The sequence below is a fragment of the Lontra canadensis genome, unplaced genomic scaffold (assembly GCF_010015895.1).
Source record: "Lontra canadensis isolate GAN:19392208 unplaced genomic scaffold, GSC_riverotter_1.0 scaffold108, whole genome shotgun sequence".
NCBI classification, from domain to species: domain Eukaryota; kingdom Metazoa; phylum Chordata; class Mammalia; order Carnivora; family Mustelidae; genus Lontra; species Lontra canadensis.
In genome coordinates, this window is record NW_022631102.1 from 2,617,813 (window position 1) to 2,634,839 (window position 17,027).

The window sequence follows — 17,027 nt, forward strand, 5'->3', positions numbered from 1 at the left end:
CGGCCTACACCCGGCCTGGCCCGTAGCGGGTGCAGACCCCAACGCTGCGGCGGCAGCCCCAGGGCCGCGGTCTGAAGCCCACACAGCCCGGGAAGCCGTAGGAACTACTAAGTTACTCTGGCGGACTTGCCCGAGCAGGAGCGCACGCGCTCGCGCCGGAGCTAGAGGGGACCCTGCGGTCTGTGCAGGCACCGGGTGGGGGCTGGGGCGCCGGCGCGAGCCGCGCTGGGGGTGTTGGCTCCGAAATGCGCGAGACTTCCGCGAGAGTTCCGGCCGCGCCGGCGCACTGAGACCGGCGCGGGGACGCGCGCGGCGGCCGTTGGGGGTGGGGCGCTCGGGGCGGGCCCGCGCGCGCCCGGGAGAGGGGCGGGGCCGCGGTCACGGCGCAGGCGCAAGCGCGTGGCCGCGGCGGCGGCGGTTGGGGAGGGTTCTTCCGGAAGGTTCGGGAGGCTTCTGGAAAAGGCGCCGCGCGCCGGGCGGGCCCGCGTCTATATAAGGGAAGCGCGGGGGCGGCGCGCCAGTTGCTCCTGCGTCTTGGTGCTGCGTCCTCTCGGAGCCCGTGCGGTCCTTTAGCCAAGGTGAGGGGGCGGTTGGGGGGGGGTCTTTGGGGGGTGGCGGGGGTCCAGGACGGCGGGCTCGGGGCGCGTCCCCCGGAGGCCGTGGGCCCGCGGGGCGGCGCGGCTGTGCTCTCGCAGGCGGAGGCCTCGGGCCTGCTGCGCCCCCGACCCCCTACTCGCGGGAAAGAGGGGGTGCGACCGGGTCGGCGGGGATCCCCGGCCGCCGGGCTACGGCTCCGGGGTCTCGGGCGGAGGGGAGGGGGGGAGGGGCCTCCGGCTCCGGGCGGGGTCCCCGAGAGCGTGTGGCGCCCGGTGGCGGCGGCGTGCGCATGGCCCTCGTTGTCGCAGCTGGAAATGAGGTCATCCTTTGTCGGCGGCCCCGGCTCGGGTGGCGAGCGCGGGCCTCCCGGAGGAGCGGGCGGAGGACGCGGGGGCGGCCCGTAACCGGCCCCGCGGCCCTGCGGCCCTGCAGATGCCTGAGGAAACCCAGACCCAAGACCAGCCGATGGAGGAGGAGGAGGTGGAGACGTTCGCCTTCCAGGCGGAGATCGCGCAGTTGATGTCGCTGATCATCAACACCTTCTACTCGAACAAGGAGATCTTCCTCCGGGAGCTGATCTCCAACTCGTCCGACGTGAGTGCGCGGCACGGCGGGCGGGCTGGGCGGGAGGGCACCCCCTCCCCCCCGCGCTCGGCCCTCACCAGACCCTGCTCTGTCGACAGGCTCTGGACAAAATCCGATACGAGAGCCTGACCGACCCCAGCAAGCTCGACTCGGGGAAGGAGCTGCACATTAACCTCATCCCCAACAAGCAGGACCGGACCCTCACCATCGTGGATACCGGGATCGGCATGACCAAGGCCGACCTGATCAACAACCTGGGCACCATTGCCAAGTCGGGGACCAAAGCGTTCATGGAAGCTCTGCAGGCGGGCGCAGATATCTCTATGATTGGCCAGTTCGGGGTCGGGTTCTATTCCGCCTACTTGGTGGCGGAGAAGGTGACGGTGATCACCAAGCACAACGACGACGAGCAGTACGCCTGGGAGTCCTCCGCAGGGGGCTCGTTCACTGTCCGCACCGACACAGGTGGGCCCCCAGTGGGCCGCTTTTCTGGCCCTTCCGTCCTTGGGGGAGGGCCTGGTGCTGTAGGCTGGGGGCCCGGAAGATGCTGTGGAGGCCTGGGAAGCACGTGATAAGAGGAGTGGGGCCCTTGAGTTCCTGATCCCGGGCAGGCAGTTAACTGTCCAGGGTTCTCTTTCCGTAGTACGAGTAAACCACACAGGGTTAAGTTGCTCAAAACCGTTAGGTGTGCCCGTGGAGAACAGTGAGGGTTTTCTGTTTTCCCAATTGCTTAATTTGCCCATTCAGATTGAAATCGAGTCTTTTCTCTCTTGCGCAGGCGAACCTATGGGTCGGGGAACGAAGGTTATCCTGCACCTGAAAGAAGACCAGACGGAGTACCTGGAGGAGAGGAGGATAAAGGAGATCGTGAAGAAGCACTCCCAGTTCATCGGCTACCCCATCACTCTGTTCGTGAGTGTCCGCGCCGGGTGTCGACCGCAGAGCTGGTGACCGGAAGTTCTTAGTGTTGGGGTCTGTTGATGAGGGAAAAAGCCAAACTTGGATTGGCGGGACTTTGTGAAGTTCCGTCTCCCTGTCCACGTTACCCAGGCTGGTTACTTAGGTAGATAACATGGAATACTGACCAGAGTGTTTTGGCTGATAATCGTTTCTTTCTTTGAGTCTTACACTTCGGTGTTAACTGTACCCAGTCCAGAGTGTTCTTTATTTCCAGAATGCAGAGGTGACGTGGTTTTGCATCTTATTTTGAAGGTGGAGAAGGAACGTGATAAAGAGGTGAGTGATGATGAGGCTGAAGAAAAGGAAGAGAAAGAGGAGGAAAAAGAAAAGGAAGAGAAGGAGTCCGATGACAAACCTGAGATAGAAGATGTTGGTTCTGATGAGGAAGAGGAGGAGAAGAAGGACGGTGACAAGAAGAAGAAAAAGAAGATCAAGGAGAAGTACATTGATCAGGAAGAATTGAACAAGACAAAGCCTATTTGGACCCGAAACCCCGACGATATTACCAACGAAGAGTATGGAGAATTCTACAAGAGTTTGACCAATGACTGGGAGGATCACTTGGCAGTGAAGGTGAGTGGCCCCGAGTCCGTGCAAGTTGTCTGACGTGGTCGGGGTGTGGGTTGCTGCCCAGGGTTCTCTCCCAGCCCTTGTGCTCTCCCAAGAGCGCTCTTGGTTCTGTGACTGTAAGCGGAGGGCGTCTTCAGTGGCTCGTGCTTGCGTTGTCCCTTGATGGTTCGCTGTGTGCTTTTTTAAACAGCATTTTTCAGTGGAAGGACAGTTGGAGTTCCGAGCTCTTCTCTTTGTGCCAAGACGTGCTCCCTTTGACCTGTTCGAGAACAGAAAGAAAAAGAACAACATTAAGTTGTATGTTCGCAGAGTTTTCATCATGGATAACTGTGAGGAGCTCATCCCGGAGTATCTGAGTAAGTGTGGGTGGTGAGGCTCAAGCCCAGCCAGTGCTTAGTCGGCTCCGCACAGTGGATTCAAGAATGCATGTGGGGGGCGCCTGGGTGGCTCAGTGGGTTGAGCCTCTGCTTTCGGCTCAGGTCATGATCCCAGAGTCTTCAGATCGAGCCCCTTGTCGGGTTCTCTGCTCCGCGGGGAGCCTGCTTCCCTCTCTCTCTCTGCCTACTTGTGATCTCTCTTTTCTGTCAAATAAAATCTTTCTTACAAAAGAAAAAGAACCCATGTGGGGTAGGAGACGATCTTTGGTTCCTTGGGTTTACCTGTTTGTGGATTGCGTCTTTGGGGATGACTTCGAGTGCTTTTGCTCGTATTTGTTCAGATTTCATCAGAGGTGTGGTGGACTCTGAGGATCTTCCTCTAAATATTTCCCGTGAGATGCTGCAGCAAAGCAAAATTTTAAAGGTTATCAGAAAGAACTTGGTCAAAAAGTGCTTAGAACTCTTCACAGAACTGGCCGAAGACAAAGAGAACTACAAGAAGTTTTACGAGCAGTTCTCCAAAAACATCAAGGTTGGTGTGAACACATTCGATCCTCAGTAGTAGTGGTTATTACGGTCTGTCAAATTTCATGACTTTCTTAAAAAAAGAAAGTTCAGAGCCCACGTTCTCTTTCAGCTTGGCATCCATGAGGACTCTCAGAATCGGAAGAAGCTCTCGGAGCTGTTGCGCTATTACACGTCCGCCTCCGGTGACGAGATGGTGTCTCTCAAGGACTACTGCACCAGAATGAAGGAGAACCAGAAACACATCTATTACATCACAGGTAAGGACAGAGGGTGCACAGTCACCGTCTCGCAAATCTGGAGCTCCTGAGTGCGTTCTGCACCGGGCTCTGCAGGTCTGCTCCCAGGGACGAAGCCAGGCAAGACCACGTGGGCTGGGCCGTATCTGTGGTTAGATGTGACTAGACTTAGTAAAAGGCAAAAGCAAGATGAAGTCCTTGCCTGTTAAAGGTCTGTAACTTCTCCCAACCCTTCAGGTGAGACCAAGGACCAGGTAGCGAACTCGGCCTTCGTGGAGCGTCTTCGGAAGCACGGCCTGGAAGTGATCTATATGATCGAGCCCATTGATGAGTACTGCGTCCAGCAGCTGAAGGAGTTTGAGGGGAAGACGTTGGTGTCTGTGACCAAAGAGGGCTTGGAACTTCCAGAAGATGAAGAAGAGAAAAAGAAACAGGAAGAGAAAAAGACAAAATTTGAAAACCTGTGCAAGATCATGAAGGATATCTTAGAGAAAAAAGTTGAAAAGGTTTGTGAGAGCAGTGCCGTGGGCTGCCTCGGTCTCCTGGTCATGGGCTGCCTTATAGAGGGCCTGGAGGGGTTGGCCAGGTTTGTCCTCCGTAGGCCCTTTCTCTTTCTCCCCTTGTGTTTTCTGAACTTCACGAATAGAAAATTAGCATTTCCTACATAGCGAAAACTCCTAAGGTCGCTGAAGACCCTGGGAGAGGTAGGGTGTGCAGGAAGAAAGTTCTCAGTAGTTGAATTTGCCGGTGACTCGTGACTACTCAGTCCTTGGAAGTCCTCGGGTTCATGTTACCATCCAGCTGGTGGCGCTACCGAAAAATTAGCGTAGCGGCGTCTCCTCCATGCACTCCTTGGCTTTCTTCATGCTCTGCTTGCAGGTGGTTGTGTCAAACCGACTGGTGACCTCCCCGTGCTGCATCGTGACAAGCACATACGGCTGGACAGCAAACATGGAGAGGATCATGAAGGCCCAGGCCTTGAGAGATAACTCCACCATGGGCTACATGGCCGCAAAGAAGCACCTGGAGATCAACCCCGACCACTCCATCATCGAGACCTTACGGCAGAAGGCCGAGGCTGACAAGAACGACAAGTCTGTGAAAGACCTGGTCATCCTGCTCTACGAGACGGCGCTCCTGTCCTCCGGCTTCAGTCTGGAAGATCCGCAGACGCATGCCAACAGGATCTACAGGATGATCAAGCTTGGTCTCGGTAAGCTCCCCACAGCGCCGTGGGCCGGGTGGGACCTTCAGCCTCATCAACATTAGGGGTGGCCCCTCGGGCTTGGGTGACCTTAAAGGCTCCTCTTTCTTTCTTTTTTTTTTTTTTTCTTTTTTTAAGATTTTATTTATTTATTTGACAGAGAGAGATCACAAGTAGGCAGAGAGGCAGGCAGAGAGAGAGAGGGGGAAGCAGGCTCCCTGCTGAGCAGGGAGCCCGATGCGGGACTCGATCCCAGGACCCAAAGATCATGACCTGCGCCGAAGGCAGAGGCTTAACCCACTGAGCCACCCAGGCGCCCAAGGCTCCTCTTTCAAAGAGAACAGAGGGGCGCCTGCATGGCTAAGTGGCTTAAAGCCTCTGCCTTAGGCTCAGGTCATGATCCCAGGGTCCTGGGATCGAGCCCCGCATCGGGCTCCCTGCTGAGCAGGGAGCCTGCTTCCCCCTCTCTCTCTGCCTCTCTGCCTACTTGTGATCTGTGTCTGTCAAATAAATAAAATCTTTAAAAAAACAACAACAAAAAAACAGAACAAGACCTTCTGATCAGAAGGGCTGAAAAATGAAAGCACTTTCAGCACCAACTAATGGTTCAGCCTTTACAGTGAGTACAGACCAGCGTCGCGGGCTGATGATCAGCTGGCTTCAAGAAACCTAACAGCAGGAGGGGTTTCTCTCCCAACAGGTATTGATGAAGACGACCCCACTGCCGACGACAGCAGTGCGGCTGTGAGCGAGGAGATGCCGCCCCTGGAAGGTGATGACGACACGTCGCGCATGGAGGAGGTTGACTAGGTGCCGTGAGAATGACTTGTACATGTATTCGATACTTTATCTTCATTCCCTCTGATAATATATTTTCAAGGATGTTTTTCTTTATTTTTGTTAACATTTTAAGAATCTGTATGGCATGACAATAACTACTTAAGGGGAAGATAAGATTTCTTTCTGTTTGAGTTCGAGTGTGATACTGTGATGTGTAGGAACTAAAGCCCAGCTAGTTTTTCTTCCCTAGTGCCACGCCGGCTCATTGTAACCGGACAAGGTGACCTTTGTTGTGAGGTGTGCGTAACCTAATGTTAACTGTGGTCTAAAGTGTTTAGCTACCAAGTGGATTCCTTAGTAAGACCAAATTTGTCTGTCACTGAAGTGTTCCAAGCTATACCTTGATGTTTTAAAGAGAAATGTTGGTTAAAACAGCTCTCACCCTCTAGGATCTACTTTTTAAATCTTCTGTCCCCTGTAGTTACCAGCTGCATGTACCAGGCCTCTAGAAACTAGTAGTTTAACCAACCGGATGGGAGTAACCGTGTATAGGGCTTGTTTTCCAAAGAGGAGTGTTGTTTAGAGTAGCGACATTCTCGGCCTACTTAGGCCTGTTGTAAAGCTGTTGGAGAAGTAACTCCACAAGTTCCGTGAGTGGAGATGTAGTGCTCAAGTCACATTCTACATTAAAAGGTTGTAACAAATACAAATTAAAAGTTCCGTGAAAGTGTTTTGTCGGGGAGGTGGGGGATGTGGGAGTTGTGGGGGAGCAGGCACCCCAGATGGAAGAATCTGAGTTAAAACACATGTTGCTTATGAGGAGACTAAGGGAGGTGGTTACCGTGAGGGCCTGAAGTCCTCACCACCCTGCCCATGCACACTGATGTGGGGGCCCTGGGTGTGGGGGGTGCACATTCTAGAGCCCATGGAAGAGAATGGGAGCATGACACAACATGGCGTTCTCCCTGTGCTGCGTCCCATTACCTCACAGACCGTTCCTTTCTCAGGATTTTCATGTCCAAACTGCTTTTTTGTATTTGTAAAACCTTTATGTCCTAAATATAGCTCCTTAATACCTCAGCCTCATGGTATCGGAGTTCTTCAAATCTGCTTAGGCCATCCCACCCGAAAGCCTCTTAGTCAGGCTCTTTATTGAGCCTCAGGCAAGACGCTCTGGGAGTGGTTGCTGACCCCTGTGAGGGCCACAGGGAGAAGGGGAGCTCCAGTCTCAACCAACCAGCTGAGTGGGGAGGCTTCCCCTATGGGAGCTGGGGCAGCAGTGGCCAATCCAAAACTGTGTTTTTGGAAAATGGGTGGTAGCAGGTCCATGCAGGATTTGGAGGCTAAGGTCACATATAAACCATGACCATGACCAGCTTAGGTCGCCGGGCCAGGAGAGAACCCCCGAGTTGTGTGTCCTGGGGCAGGTTGGGCCCCTGGCTCCCTAGAGCCACTGAGTCCCTGGTGAGTGGTAATCCCATCTGATCCTCAAAATCCTCTCAGCAATCGCTGACGTTGAGAGATCTGTGCTGGGTTCCAAATTTACCTCCCAAACCGCTCTCTGGTGTTCGCTGCTCCAGGAAAGGACCAGCTGGGAGGAAGTGTGAGGTTTTTCCACTAAAAGGAATGCCAGGAAGGGCGGGGTGGGGGGGTTTCTTCTGTGTTTCCTGGGTCCAGTGAGAATACTGGAGGTTGTTGGGACATGCGAGGGGATCCACAGAGGACCTCAGTGATTCCCCGTGGAGTTGCTGAGCACTTGAGGCTCGAACCGTGTATCTGGAAGCCTCCCCTGGTGACCCCGTTTGGAGCTGGGACCACCAAGTAGATGGATGCTCAGCACGCTGGGCGAGGAGCTCCTGACAAAAGGACACGGGGGTGGGGGGGGGGGGCTCAAAACCCAGGTTGCTTCACACCTTCCAGAATATCCCATCCCGTGGAGGAGGGCAGACTGGAAGAGGGGAGGGCAGGTCACAGTTTCCAGTTGGAGGCAACCAGCAAGGAAGCAACGAAAATCCAATAAGCGGCAAGACGTGAATGAGGTCCTAAGATCAATATGCAAAAACCAACTGAATTCAGCTCAACATCAAACGGTTGTTAAATCTTAGGGGCGCCTGGGTTGCTCAGTAGGTTGGGGCGTCTGCTTTCAGCTCGGGTCATGATGGGATGAAGCCCCGTAAGGGGCTCTCTGCTTGGCGGGGAGCCTGCTTTCCCCTCTATCTGCCTGCCTCTATCCTACTTGTGACCACTGTCAAATAAAATCTTAAAAAAAAAAAAAAAAAAACGGTTAAGTCTTCAAAAATCAGTTCAGGGGCACCTGGGTGGCTCTTGTTGAGGGGCCAAATCTTGATTGGGTTTAGGTCATGATCTCGGGTCAGGGTTGTAACTGCCCCCTCCCTTCCTGCATTGGGCTCAGGGAAGTCTGACTGAGATTGTCCCCTTTCCTGATTCTGCCTGCCACCCCAGCTTGCTCCCTCTCAAATCTCCGGGTCCTTGGATGGAGCCCCACATCTTGCTCAGCAGGGAACCTGCTTCTCTGCCTGCTGCTCCCCCTGCTTATGCTCTCTCCTACAAATAAAAACCTTAGAAAGTTTCTTAAATATTTATTAGGGAGCGCGCACAAGTGGGGGAGGGGTAGAGGTGGAGGGAGAAGCAGGCTCCCATGGTCAGGGACCATGACCTGAGCGGAAGGCAGACGTTTAACAGACTGAGCCACCCAGGCGTGCCAGAATGGGTGGGTTTTAATGATTTTACTTAAAACAAGCATGAGGGGCGCTTGGCTGGCTCAGTAGGAAGAGCAAGTGACTGGCTCTCAGAATCAGGAGTTGAAGCCCCATGTTGGGTATAGAGATTACGAAAGAAAATAAGCTTTAAAAAATGAGGGAAGGAGCCACCTGGGTGGCTCAGTGGGTTAAGCCTCTGCCTTCGGCTCAGGTCATGATCTCAGGGTCTTGGGATCAGGGAGCCTGCCTCCTCCTCTCTCTCTGCTTGCTTCTCTGCCTGCTTGTGATCTCTGTCAAATAAAAAAAAAAGTAAAAAAAAAAGGGAAAGCAGTCTCTCGGCGTTCAAAGTGACGTGAAGTAAGTCACTGGACTCCTCACACCACTAACCTCGTTTGTAAATGAGAAATGGTGACGCCTGGAAGAGCTTCGCATGCCCAGTGTCTAGCAGGTGCTGTGACACAGCTTCCCCTTGCAAGGAAGCTCCGCTTCTGGGGACCTTCCCCACCTGTCCTCCGAGCCTCCCTCACCCAGGCTCGCTTTTACCACACACCGTTCTGGGCTGCCACCGAGGCCCAGCCTGAGCCTCCCGTCCTCCGGGAAGTCTCCCTACTCCTGCTTCCCCGTCCGTCAGCCTTCTTGGTCTCTACTGATTCCTCTCAGGCATATATATTCGCCAACCGCCATGGAGCGCTAGGCCAGGCCGGGCCCGTGGGCCCCGCGGATGAAACGGCCTTGCAGAAGGCTGACCGAGCCACGGCAGCTCACGTGGAGGCCACGAGGGTCCGGTTGAGGTACGAGCACAGCAAGGACGGGCAGGGTCTGGGGAAGCTTCTGGAAGGGGCCAGACTGCTGACAGAAAGCTGGCCTGATTGCAACAGAGGGGGGACAAGGGACCAGGTGCCTCACCAGGCTTGAGAGCCTGGACATGGCCTGAGGAAGGGACCTGCACACAGGCTGAGTGACGAGAGAGCTGGAGGGTGACCATGGGTGACCGTGTGACCTGGACGCAGACCGGGATCAGACGGAGACTCTGGAGGCGGCAGCCCATAGGCAGCCTCATCATGATAGCAGGGCCTGTGCCCACTTCCTGAGGCGTGTCTGTCCCACCAGGAACTGCTAAGGCGGTTCCACCATCTTGGTTTTGTCTCATCTTGGTGCCAGGTGGCCCCTTCCTCCATGCTCAACCACCCTGTCCCACCTGTAGAGGGCGGCACCCAGGGCCTCCGGGGCTGAGGGAGGCCCATCAGAGGGTGAGAGCACGCCACCTTCCCCTCAGTCATCCCCCTGCCCCTCCCAGGCTGGGGACCAAGGGCAGGGATGGAAATTCCAGGCTGGGCTCTGCCTCCCAAGATGGCGGGCGAGGAAGAGCGGATCCGACCAGTCCTGAGTTCAAATATCAGACATCCCTCTGTTTTGTTCGCTGTCTATCCCTAATACATAGGACAGCGTCTGACATGTGACAGGTAAGCCAAGACTGGCCAAAACATTTTGGTTTATAAACTCTCCATTTCTAATTTCTTCTCTCTCTCTCTTTTTTTTAAGTGTTTTTCTGGAATATTCTAAACACAAACAGAAGTAGAGGGAGAGAGACTAAGAAGTGTTGGTGAGGACGTGGAGGAATTGGGACTTACCACCCGGCTGCCGGGAGTGTGGAGCGGAACTGTTCTAGAAAACAGTCTGGCAGTTCCTCCAAAAATGAAACAGAGACTTCCATTGGGTCCAGCAACTCCACTGCTAGGCGTCTGTCTAGGACAGATGAAAACGCCCGCAAAAATGCACACACAGGGGCGCCTGGGTGGCTCAGTGGGTCGAGCCTCTGCCTTTGGCCCGGGTCATGATCTCGGGGTCCTGGGATCGACCCCCGAATCGGGCTCTCTGCTCAGTGGAGAGCCTGCTTCCCCCTCTCTCTGCCTACTTGTGATCTCTGTCAGATAAATAAGATCTTTTAAAAAATGGGGCGCCTGGGTGGCTCAGTGGGTTAAGCCGCTGCCTTCGGCTCGGGTCATGATCTCGGGGTCCTGGGATCGAGTCCCGCATCGGGCTCTCTGCTCGGCGGGGAGCCTGCTTCCCTCTCTCTCTCTGCCTGCCTCTCTGCCTACTTGTGATCTCTCTGTGTCAAATAAATAAATAAAATCTAAAAAAAAAAAAAAAAAGATCTTTTAAAAAATGCACACACACATTTTCATAGCATTATTCACAAAAGCCAAAAGGTGGGAGCAAACCACATGTCCATCGACAGAGGTGCAGATAAACCAAACGTAGCGATCCATACAATGGGCTCTTCTTCCGAATACTGTACTCTTGTCATTGAACGGTACATAAGAAGTACTGACTCACGCCACACTGGTTCATGGGGATGAACGCGGCAGCGCGCGAGTGAAAGAACCCGGTCACAAAACGCCACCGGTGGACTGTATGATTCCATTTTTTTTTTTTAAGATTTTATTTATTTATTTGACAGAGAGCACAAGCAGAGGGAGCAGCAGGCAGAGAGAGAGGGAGAAGCAGGCTCCCCATGGAGCAGGGAGCCTGATGCACGACTCAATCCCAGGACCCTGAGATCACGACCTGAGCTGAAGGCAGATCCTTAACCAAATGAGCCACGCAGGTGCCCCAATATGATCCCATTTATATGAAGTTTCCAGAGCAGGCAAATTCATGGAGACGGAAGAGGCCTGGTTCCCGGGGGCTGCAAAGCGGGGGGTAAGGAGTGACTGCTAATGAGTGCAGAGTTTCTTTTCGAGGTAGTCAGAGTGTTCTAGAATTGATTGTGGTGGTGGTATTGCACTGCTCTCTCGCTCTCTCTCAAATAAATCTTTAAAACAATTAACAAAACCAAGAACAATTTAGAAAATCATTGATCTGTACACTTTAAATGATTTGTATAGTATATGAACCATATCTCAATAAAGCTGTTATTTTTGTTTTTAAGATTGTATTTATTTTAGAGAAAAAGTGTGAGTGCATGGGGTTGGGGGGCCAGAGGGGGAGAGAGGCAGAGAAGCAGGCTCCCCACTGAACACAGAGCCCAACATGGAGCTTGATCCCAAGACCCTGAGATCAGGACCTGAGCCAAAACCAAGAGTAAGAGGCATAATGACTGAGCCACTCAGGCACCCCAATAAAGCTTATTTTATTTTTATGTATTTATTTAAAAGATTATTTATTTATTTGACAGAGAGAAGGATCACAAGCAGGCAGAGAGGCAGGCAGAGAGAGAGAGAGAAGCAGGCTCTGGGCTGAGCAGAGAGACTGATGTGGGGCTTGATTCCAGGACCCCAAGATTACGACCCGAGCCGAAGGCAGAGGCTTTAACCCACTGAGCCACCCAGGTGCCCTGTATTAATTTTTTTTTTTAAGATTTTATTCACTGGGCACCTGGGGGGCTCAGTCATGATCCCAGGGTCCTGGGATCAAGCCTGGCATCGGGCTCCCTGCTTGGCGGGAAGCCTGCTTCTCCCTCTCCCACATCACCTGCTTGTGCTCCCTCTCTTGCTGTCTCTCTCTCTCTGTCAAATAAATCAATAAATAATCTTAAAAAAAAAAGATTTTATTTATCTGTCAGAGAGGGAGAGAGAGCACAAGCAGGGGGAGCGACAGAGGGAGAAGCAGGCTTCTCGTGAGGACCCTGGGATCATGACGCGAGCTGCAGGAAGACACCCAACCCACAGAGCCACCCAGGTGCCCCTCGTCTTGTTTTTCAATTGTGGTAAAATGTACATCACATACAACTGACCATTTTAAGTGCAGAGCTCAGTGGCATTACCTACATTCAGAATGTTACCCGACCATCACCAGCACCTACTAGGAAAACGTTTCCATGTCCCCAGCAGGGACCCTGTCTGTATGAAGCAATAACTTGCCCCCAAACGGTCTTCATGCCCCACAGCACCTGGCCAATCCCATTGTCCAGCCTCCACAGGCGCCCTGGGAGCACCGTCCCGGCCCCCTCCCCCGCTCTCCTCGGCCTCGCGCCCCATTGCCCCAACCGTCAGCTCCCGGCAGGTGCGCCCGGAAAGGAGGCACGTTCTGGCGCGCCCACTGCTGGCCTGACGCACCTGCTGCGTGTTTGGGGATTGAATTACTGGCAGATGCACCAGCGTTTACATAATTTTGTATAATTTCGGAAGCTCTCGTTCTCTTTGCTTAGCCTTCATGATCTACTCGAACCTTTGAAAGTGGGATTTCAGAGGATTCTTCTATAGGCAGGAATAGGGCTCCTCCTCCCTGGGGAGAACATTCCAGGAAGCCGAGCTTTTAGTGAGTCACCATGTATTAATAGCACATCCGACTCCCAGCGAAGATTCCAGGCCGTCGTGGCAGAGCCGGCAGCCGAGCATATGGTCGGCCAAGCGCATCTGTCCGCTAGCAGCGCGTTAGCTTCTGAGGGAGGGTCTTCAAGGCCTCTCTCATCATGACTAGGGGCGTCCTAGTGCTTCACATGTAGTCCCCAAAGCAACACTCTTCCTTTTTTAAAATTCCAGATTAAAAAAAATAGCAAGGGGCGCCTGGGTGGCTCAGTGGGTTAAAGCCTCTACCTTCAGCTCAGTTCATGATCCCAGGGTCCTGGAATCGAGCCCCGCATCGGGCTCTCTGCTCAGCAGACAGCCTGCTTCCCTCTCTTTCTCTCTCTCTGCCTGCCTCTCTGCCTACTTGTGATCTCTCTATGTGTCAAATAAATAAAATCTTTTAAAAAAATCAGAATTTATTATTTATTTATTTTTTTAAAGATTTTATTTATTTGACAGAGAGCGAGAGATCACAAGTAGGCAGAGAGGCAGGCAGAGGGAGTTGGGGAAGCAGGCTCCCTGCTGAGCAGAGAGCCCGATGCGGGGCTCGATCCCAGGACCCCGAGATCATGACCTGAGCTGAAGACAGAGGCCTTAACCCCCTGAGCCACCCAGGTGCCCCTATTCTTATTTTTTAAAAAGATTTTATTTATTTGAGAGAGATAGAAAATGAGACAGGAAGAGCGTGAGCCGGGGAAGGAGCAGGGGAACGGAGCTGACGACACCCCCCCACCCGGCCCCCATCCCGAGTTGAGCAGGGAGCTGGAAAGGAGACTCGATCCCAGGACCCCAGAATCATGACCCAAGCTGAAGGCAGTTGCTCAGCCTAGCCACCCAGGCACCCCCAAAATCAATTAAAAAAAAGGATAAATCATCTACCCACCTTTTTTTAAAGTTTTTTTTCTTTTTTTTTCGGTAGACTTAAGTAGTGTGGGGCTTGAACTCACAACACTGAGATCATGAGTCAGGCACTTAATTTACTGGGCCCCTCAGGTGCCCCTGTTTTACTTTTTTTTTTTTTAAGATTTATATATTTACTTATTTGACAGAGAGAGAGGTCACAAGTAGGCAGAGAGGCAGGCGGGGGGGGGGGGGTGGGCGGGAAGCAGGCTCCCTGCTGAGCAGAGAGCCCGATGTGGGACTCAGTCCCAGGACCCTGAGATCATGACCTGAGCCGAAGGCAGAGGCTTAACCCACTGAGCCACCCAGGTGTCCCCCGTTTTACATTTTTAAAGTAATCTCTGCACGCAATGTGGGCTCGAACTTCTAACCCCAAGGTCAAGAGTTGTACGCGCCACGGACTGAACCAGCCAGGTGCCTCTTGGCTGTCTGCTTTTTGTCTTTTTGAGTAAAGTGATAGAAGTTTATTAAACAGGGATACAGAAAAAGCTCTCAAGAGTGAGAGGGGTCTTGACCGAGTTGTCAACGAGGGCCTTTAGGGTCAGTCTTTCATAGAAAGCTAAGCAGGGAACTTAAATCCTTTAACGCCTCTACTGGTAACACCTTCCATGGCTTACTGCCTTCTTGGGGTCTGGTTATTCTTTGTGGTCACAGGTTATTATCATAAAGACACACCCCCCACGACCCAGACCTCATGCCTAGGGCAGGGTGGTCCACTTTGTCCCTTATCTCTGGTTTCCCCACACCTCTACATTTTGGGATTTCTGGGAGCCTCATCACATGGTCCCGTGTCTATCTCTCCCTACCTAGCCCCACCTGTCCCTTCCTCCTTCTTCCCGCTGGAGTAGTAATGGGGCGTTAGGGAATGCGGCGACGCAGAGGGTTCTGTCCAGGGGCCTGTGGTATGGCTCCAGGGGGTCATTCATGATGGGAAGCAAATGGTACATGCATCTCAGCTGTCTGCTTTTAAAAATAGTTGAGGGGAGGGGCGTCTGGGTGGCTCGGTAAGTTAAGCCTCTGCCTTCGGCTCAGGTCATGATCTCAGGGTCCTGGGATCGAGCCCCACATTGGGCTCTCGCTCGGCGGGGAGCCTGCTTTCCCCGCTTTCTCTGCCTGCCTCTCTGCCTACTTGTGATCTCTCTCTCTGTCAAATAAATAAATAAAATCTTAAAAAAAAAATAGTTGAGGGGTTTCTGGGTGGCTCAGTCAGTTAAGCCTCTGCCTTCAGCTCAGGTCATGATCCCACGGTCCTGGAATCAAGCACTGTGTCGGGCTCCCTGCTCAGCAGGAACCCTGCTTCTCCCTCTCCCTCAGCCTGCTGCTCCCCCTGCTTGTGCTCTCTCTCTCTCTCTCTCTGTCAAACAAATAAATAAAATCTTCCAAAAATTTTAATAAAAATAGTTGAATGGATGAAACCAATAAAATACATAGTATATGAATTGCCTTTGCTGCGGATATAGAAAATTACACTGTTTGGCAAGTCCTGTGGATCTTATGGATTCTTCTGGCTCAGTGTCCTCCCTTAGCCTGAAAGTTCAGCAAAGTTCAACGGTGAGACGATGCCTGGTGATCACAACAAGGGGAACCAAGTGCAAGGAGGGACGTTTTATACCCATCAGGATGGCAGAAATTTAAGTCTAACAGGACCACATTTTGGCCGGAGTCTGACAAGTGGGTACTTGACTCTCGTGCACCCGGGGTGGGAGTGTGAACCGGTACAGTCCCTGCAGAGAGCAGTCTGGTGTGTCTGATGAAGAACTTCCCCTTCGGCACCTGGGGGGCCTCAGTCGGTTAAGTGTCCAACCAGTTTTGGCTCAGGTCATGATCTCAGGGTCGTGGGATTGAGCCCCGTATAGGGCTCCACGCTGGGGCATGGAGCCTGCTTAAAACGATTCTGAGAGTCTCTCCTCCTCCACCTCCTCCCAGTCTAGGGGCACTCATGCGCTCTCTTGCCCACGCACTCTGTCTAAAATAAAAAAAAGGGAGAAACGTACAAGAATGTTCTTTGCAAGACTGTAGTATGGAAAATTTGAACATAGCCTAAGCAGCCGATAACAGGAGACTGTCCTGGTAAATGTAGTTAAAAGGAAATACAGGGGTGGGGGATAGAGGGACAAGCTAAACAACACTTTGAGGAAGAGGCCCAACAAATCCAGAACATTCTGCAGGATATTTGGCCTGGCCTCTTCCACAAATCAGTGCCATTAAAACAAAACAGCTCTAGGTTAAAAGAGACCTAAAGGATAAGTCTTAGCCTATTGGCCTGCTGGCACCATGGGACATAGCGACCGGGCAGGGGTAGGGCCCAGGTGAGGAAAGTATTTTGACCTGGATGGTAGCAGCAGAAATGTTCCAGCATTCCCGCTGGGGCTCCAGATCCTCAGGGGGCCTTCTATTTCCTTCATTACTCTCTTTATTTCCTTAGTTCTTTCTTTCTGGTTCGACGTATTCCTTCTTTTACTTTTTCTCATTTTCTATTATGTGACTTTCAAAGGTACAAAGTAGATAGAAGAATATGGAACCTCATGTGCCTCTCATTGTCCAGCCAACTGGTCATGGCCATGAGCCCTCCCCCATTTAATCTGTATTTCATATTTTTCTTTCTTTCTTTTTTTTTTTTTTAGAGAGAAAATGTGTGCCAGCAGGGAGGGTGGGGCAGAGGGAGAGAAAGAATCTTTTTTTTTTTCTTTAAGATTTTATCTATTTATTTGACAGAGAGAGAGAGAGAGTGAGAGATCACAAGCAGGGGGAGTGGCAGAGGGAGATGGAGAAGCAGGCTCTCAGCTGAGCAGGGATCCCGATTCAGGGCTTCATCCCAGGACCCTGAGATCATGACTTGAGCTGAAAGGAGAGGCTTAACCAACTGAACCACCTGGGCTCACGGGAATCTTTTTTTTTTTTTTTTTTTTTTTTAAGATTTATCTATTTATGAAGTGCCTGGGTGGGTAAGTCATGACTCTGAGATCATGACTTGAGCTGAAATCAAGAGTTGGATGCTTAACTGAGCCACTTAGGTGTCTTTAATCTTTCTTTAACATACCTTTGTAACTCACACATAATCAAGGTACTTGGTACTACAATTAAATGCAAAATTAAAAACAAGGCCAGATACTCACTCCCACCACTTCTGTTCAACACTGTACTGGAGATTTGAGCCAGAGTACTTGGTCAGGATAAATAAATAAAAGGCATCCTGATTGGACAGGAAGGAGTACAAATTAACTCTATTTGCAGATGGCATAATCTTGTATTAGAAAACACTAACGAGAATAGACGCACAC

At 52.2% G+C, this 17,027-nt stretch overlaps 1 protein-coding gene across 1 annotated transcript; it reads left to right on the forward strand.

Annotated features, from left to right (window-relative positions):
* Positions 1 to 434: 434 nt before the first annotated feature.
* HSP90AA1 (heat shock protein 90 alpha family class A member 1) lies at positions 435 to 6,547 on the forward strand. The gene is made up of 11 exons (XM_032839544.1): positions 435 to 578; positions 1,030 to 1,191; positions 1,281 to 1,647; positions 1,961 to 2,094; positions 2,395 to 2,715; positions 2,903 to 3,068; positions 3,431 to 3,621; positions 3,727 to 3,874; positions 4,091 to 4,359; positions 4,733 to 5,066; positions 5,758 to 6,547. The coding sequence occupies exons 2-11, from the start codon at positions 1,030 to 1,032 to the stop codon at positions 5,865 to 5,867; spliced, it is 2,202 nt and encodes a 733-aa protein (XP_032695435.1). The 5' UTR covers positions 435 to 578; the 3' UTR covers positions 5,868 to 6,547.
* The last annotated feature ends 10,480 nt before the right edge of the window (positions 6,548 to 17,027 follow it).

What these genes read in the sequence shown, in the direction of transcription:
- HSP90AA1 (XM_032839544.1), top strand. Translation starts at nt 1,030, where the DNA reads ATGCCTGAGGAAACCCAGACCCAAGACCAGCCGATGGAGGAGGAGGAG. An exon ending in GCTCATCCCGGAGTATCTGA is followed by an intron (nt 3,069 to 3,430) that starts GTAAGTGTGGGT and finishes GTATTTGTTCAG; the next exon opens with ATTTCATCAGAGGTGTGGTG. An exon ending in TAGAGAAAAAAGTTGAAAAG is followed by an intron (nt 4,360 to 4,732) that starts GTTTGTGAGAGC and finishes CTCTGCTTGCAG; the next exon opens with GTGGTTGTGTCAAACCGACT.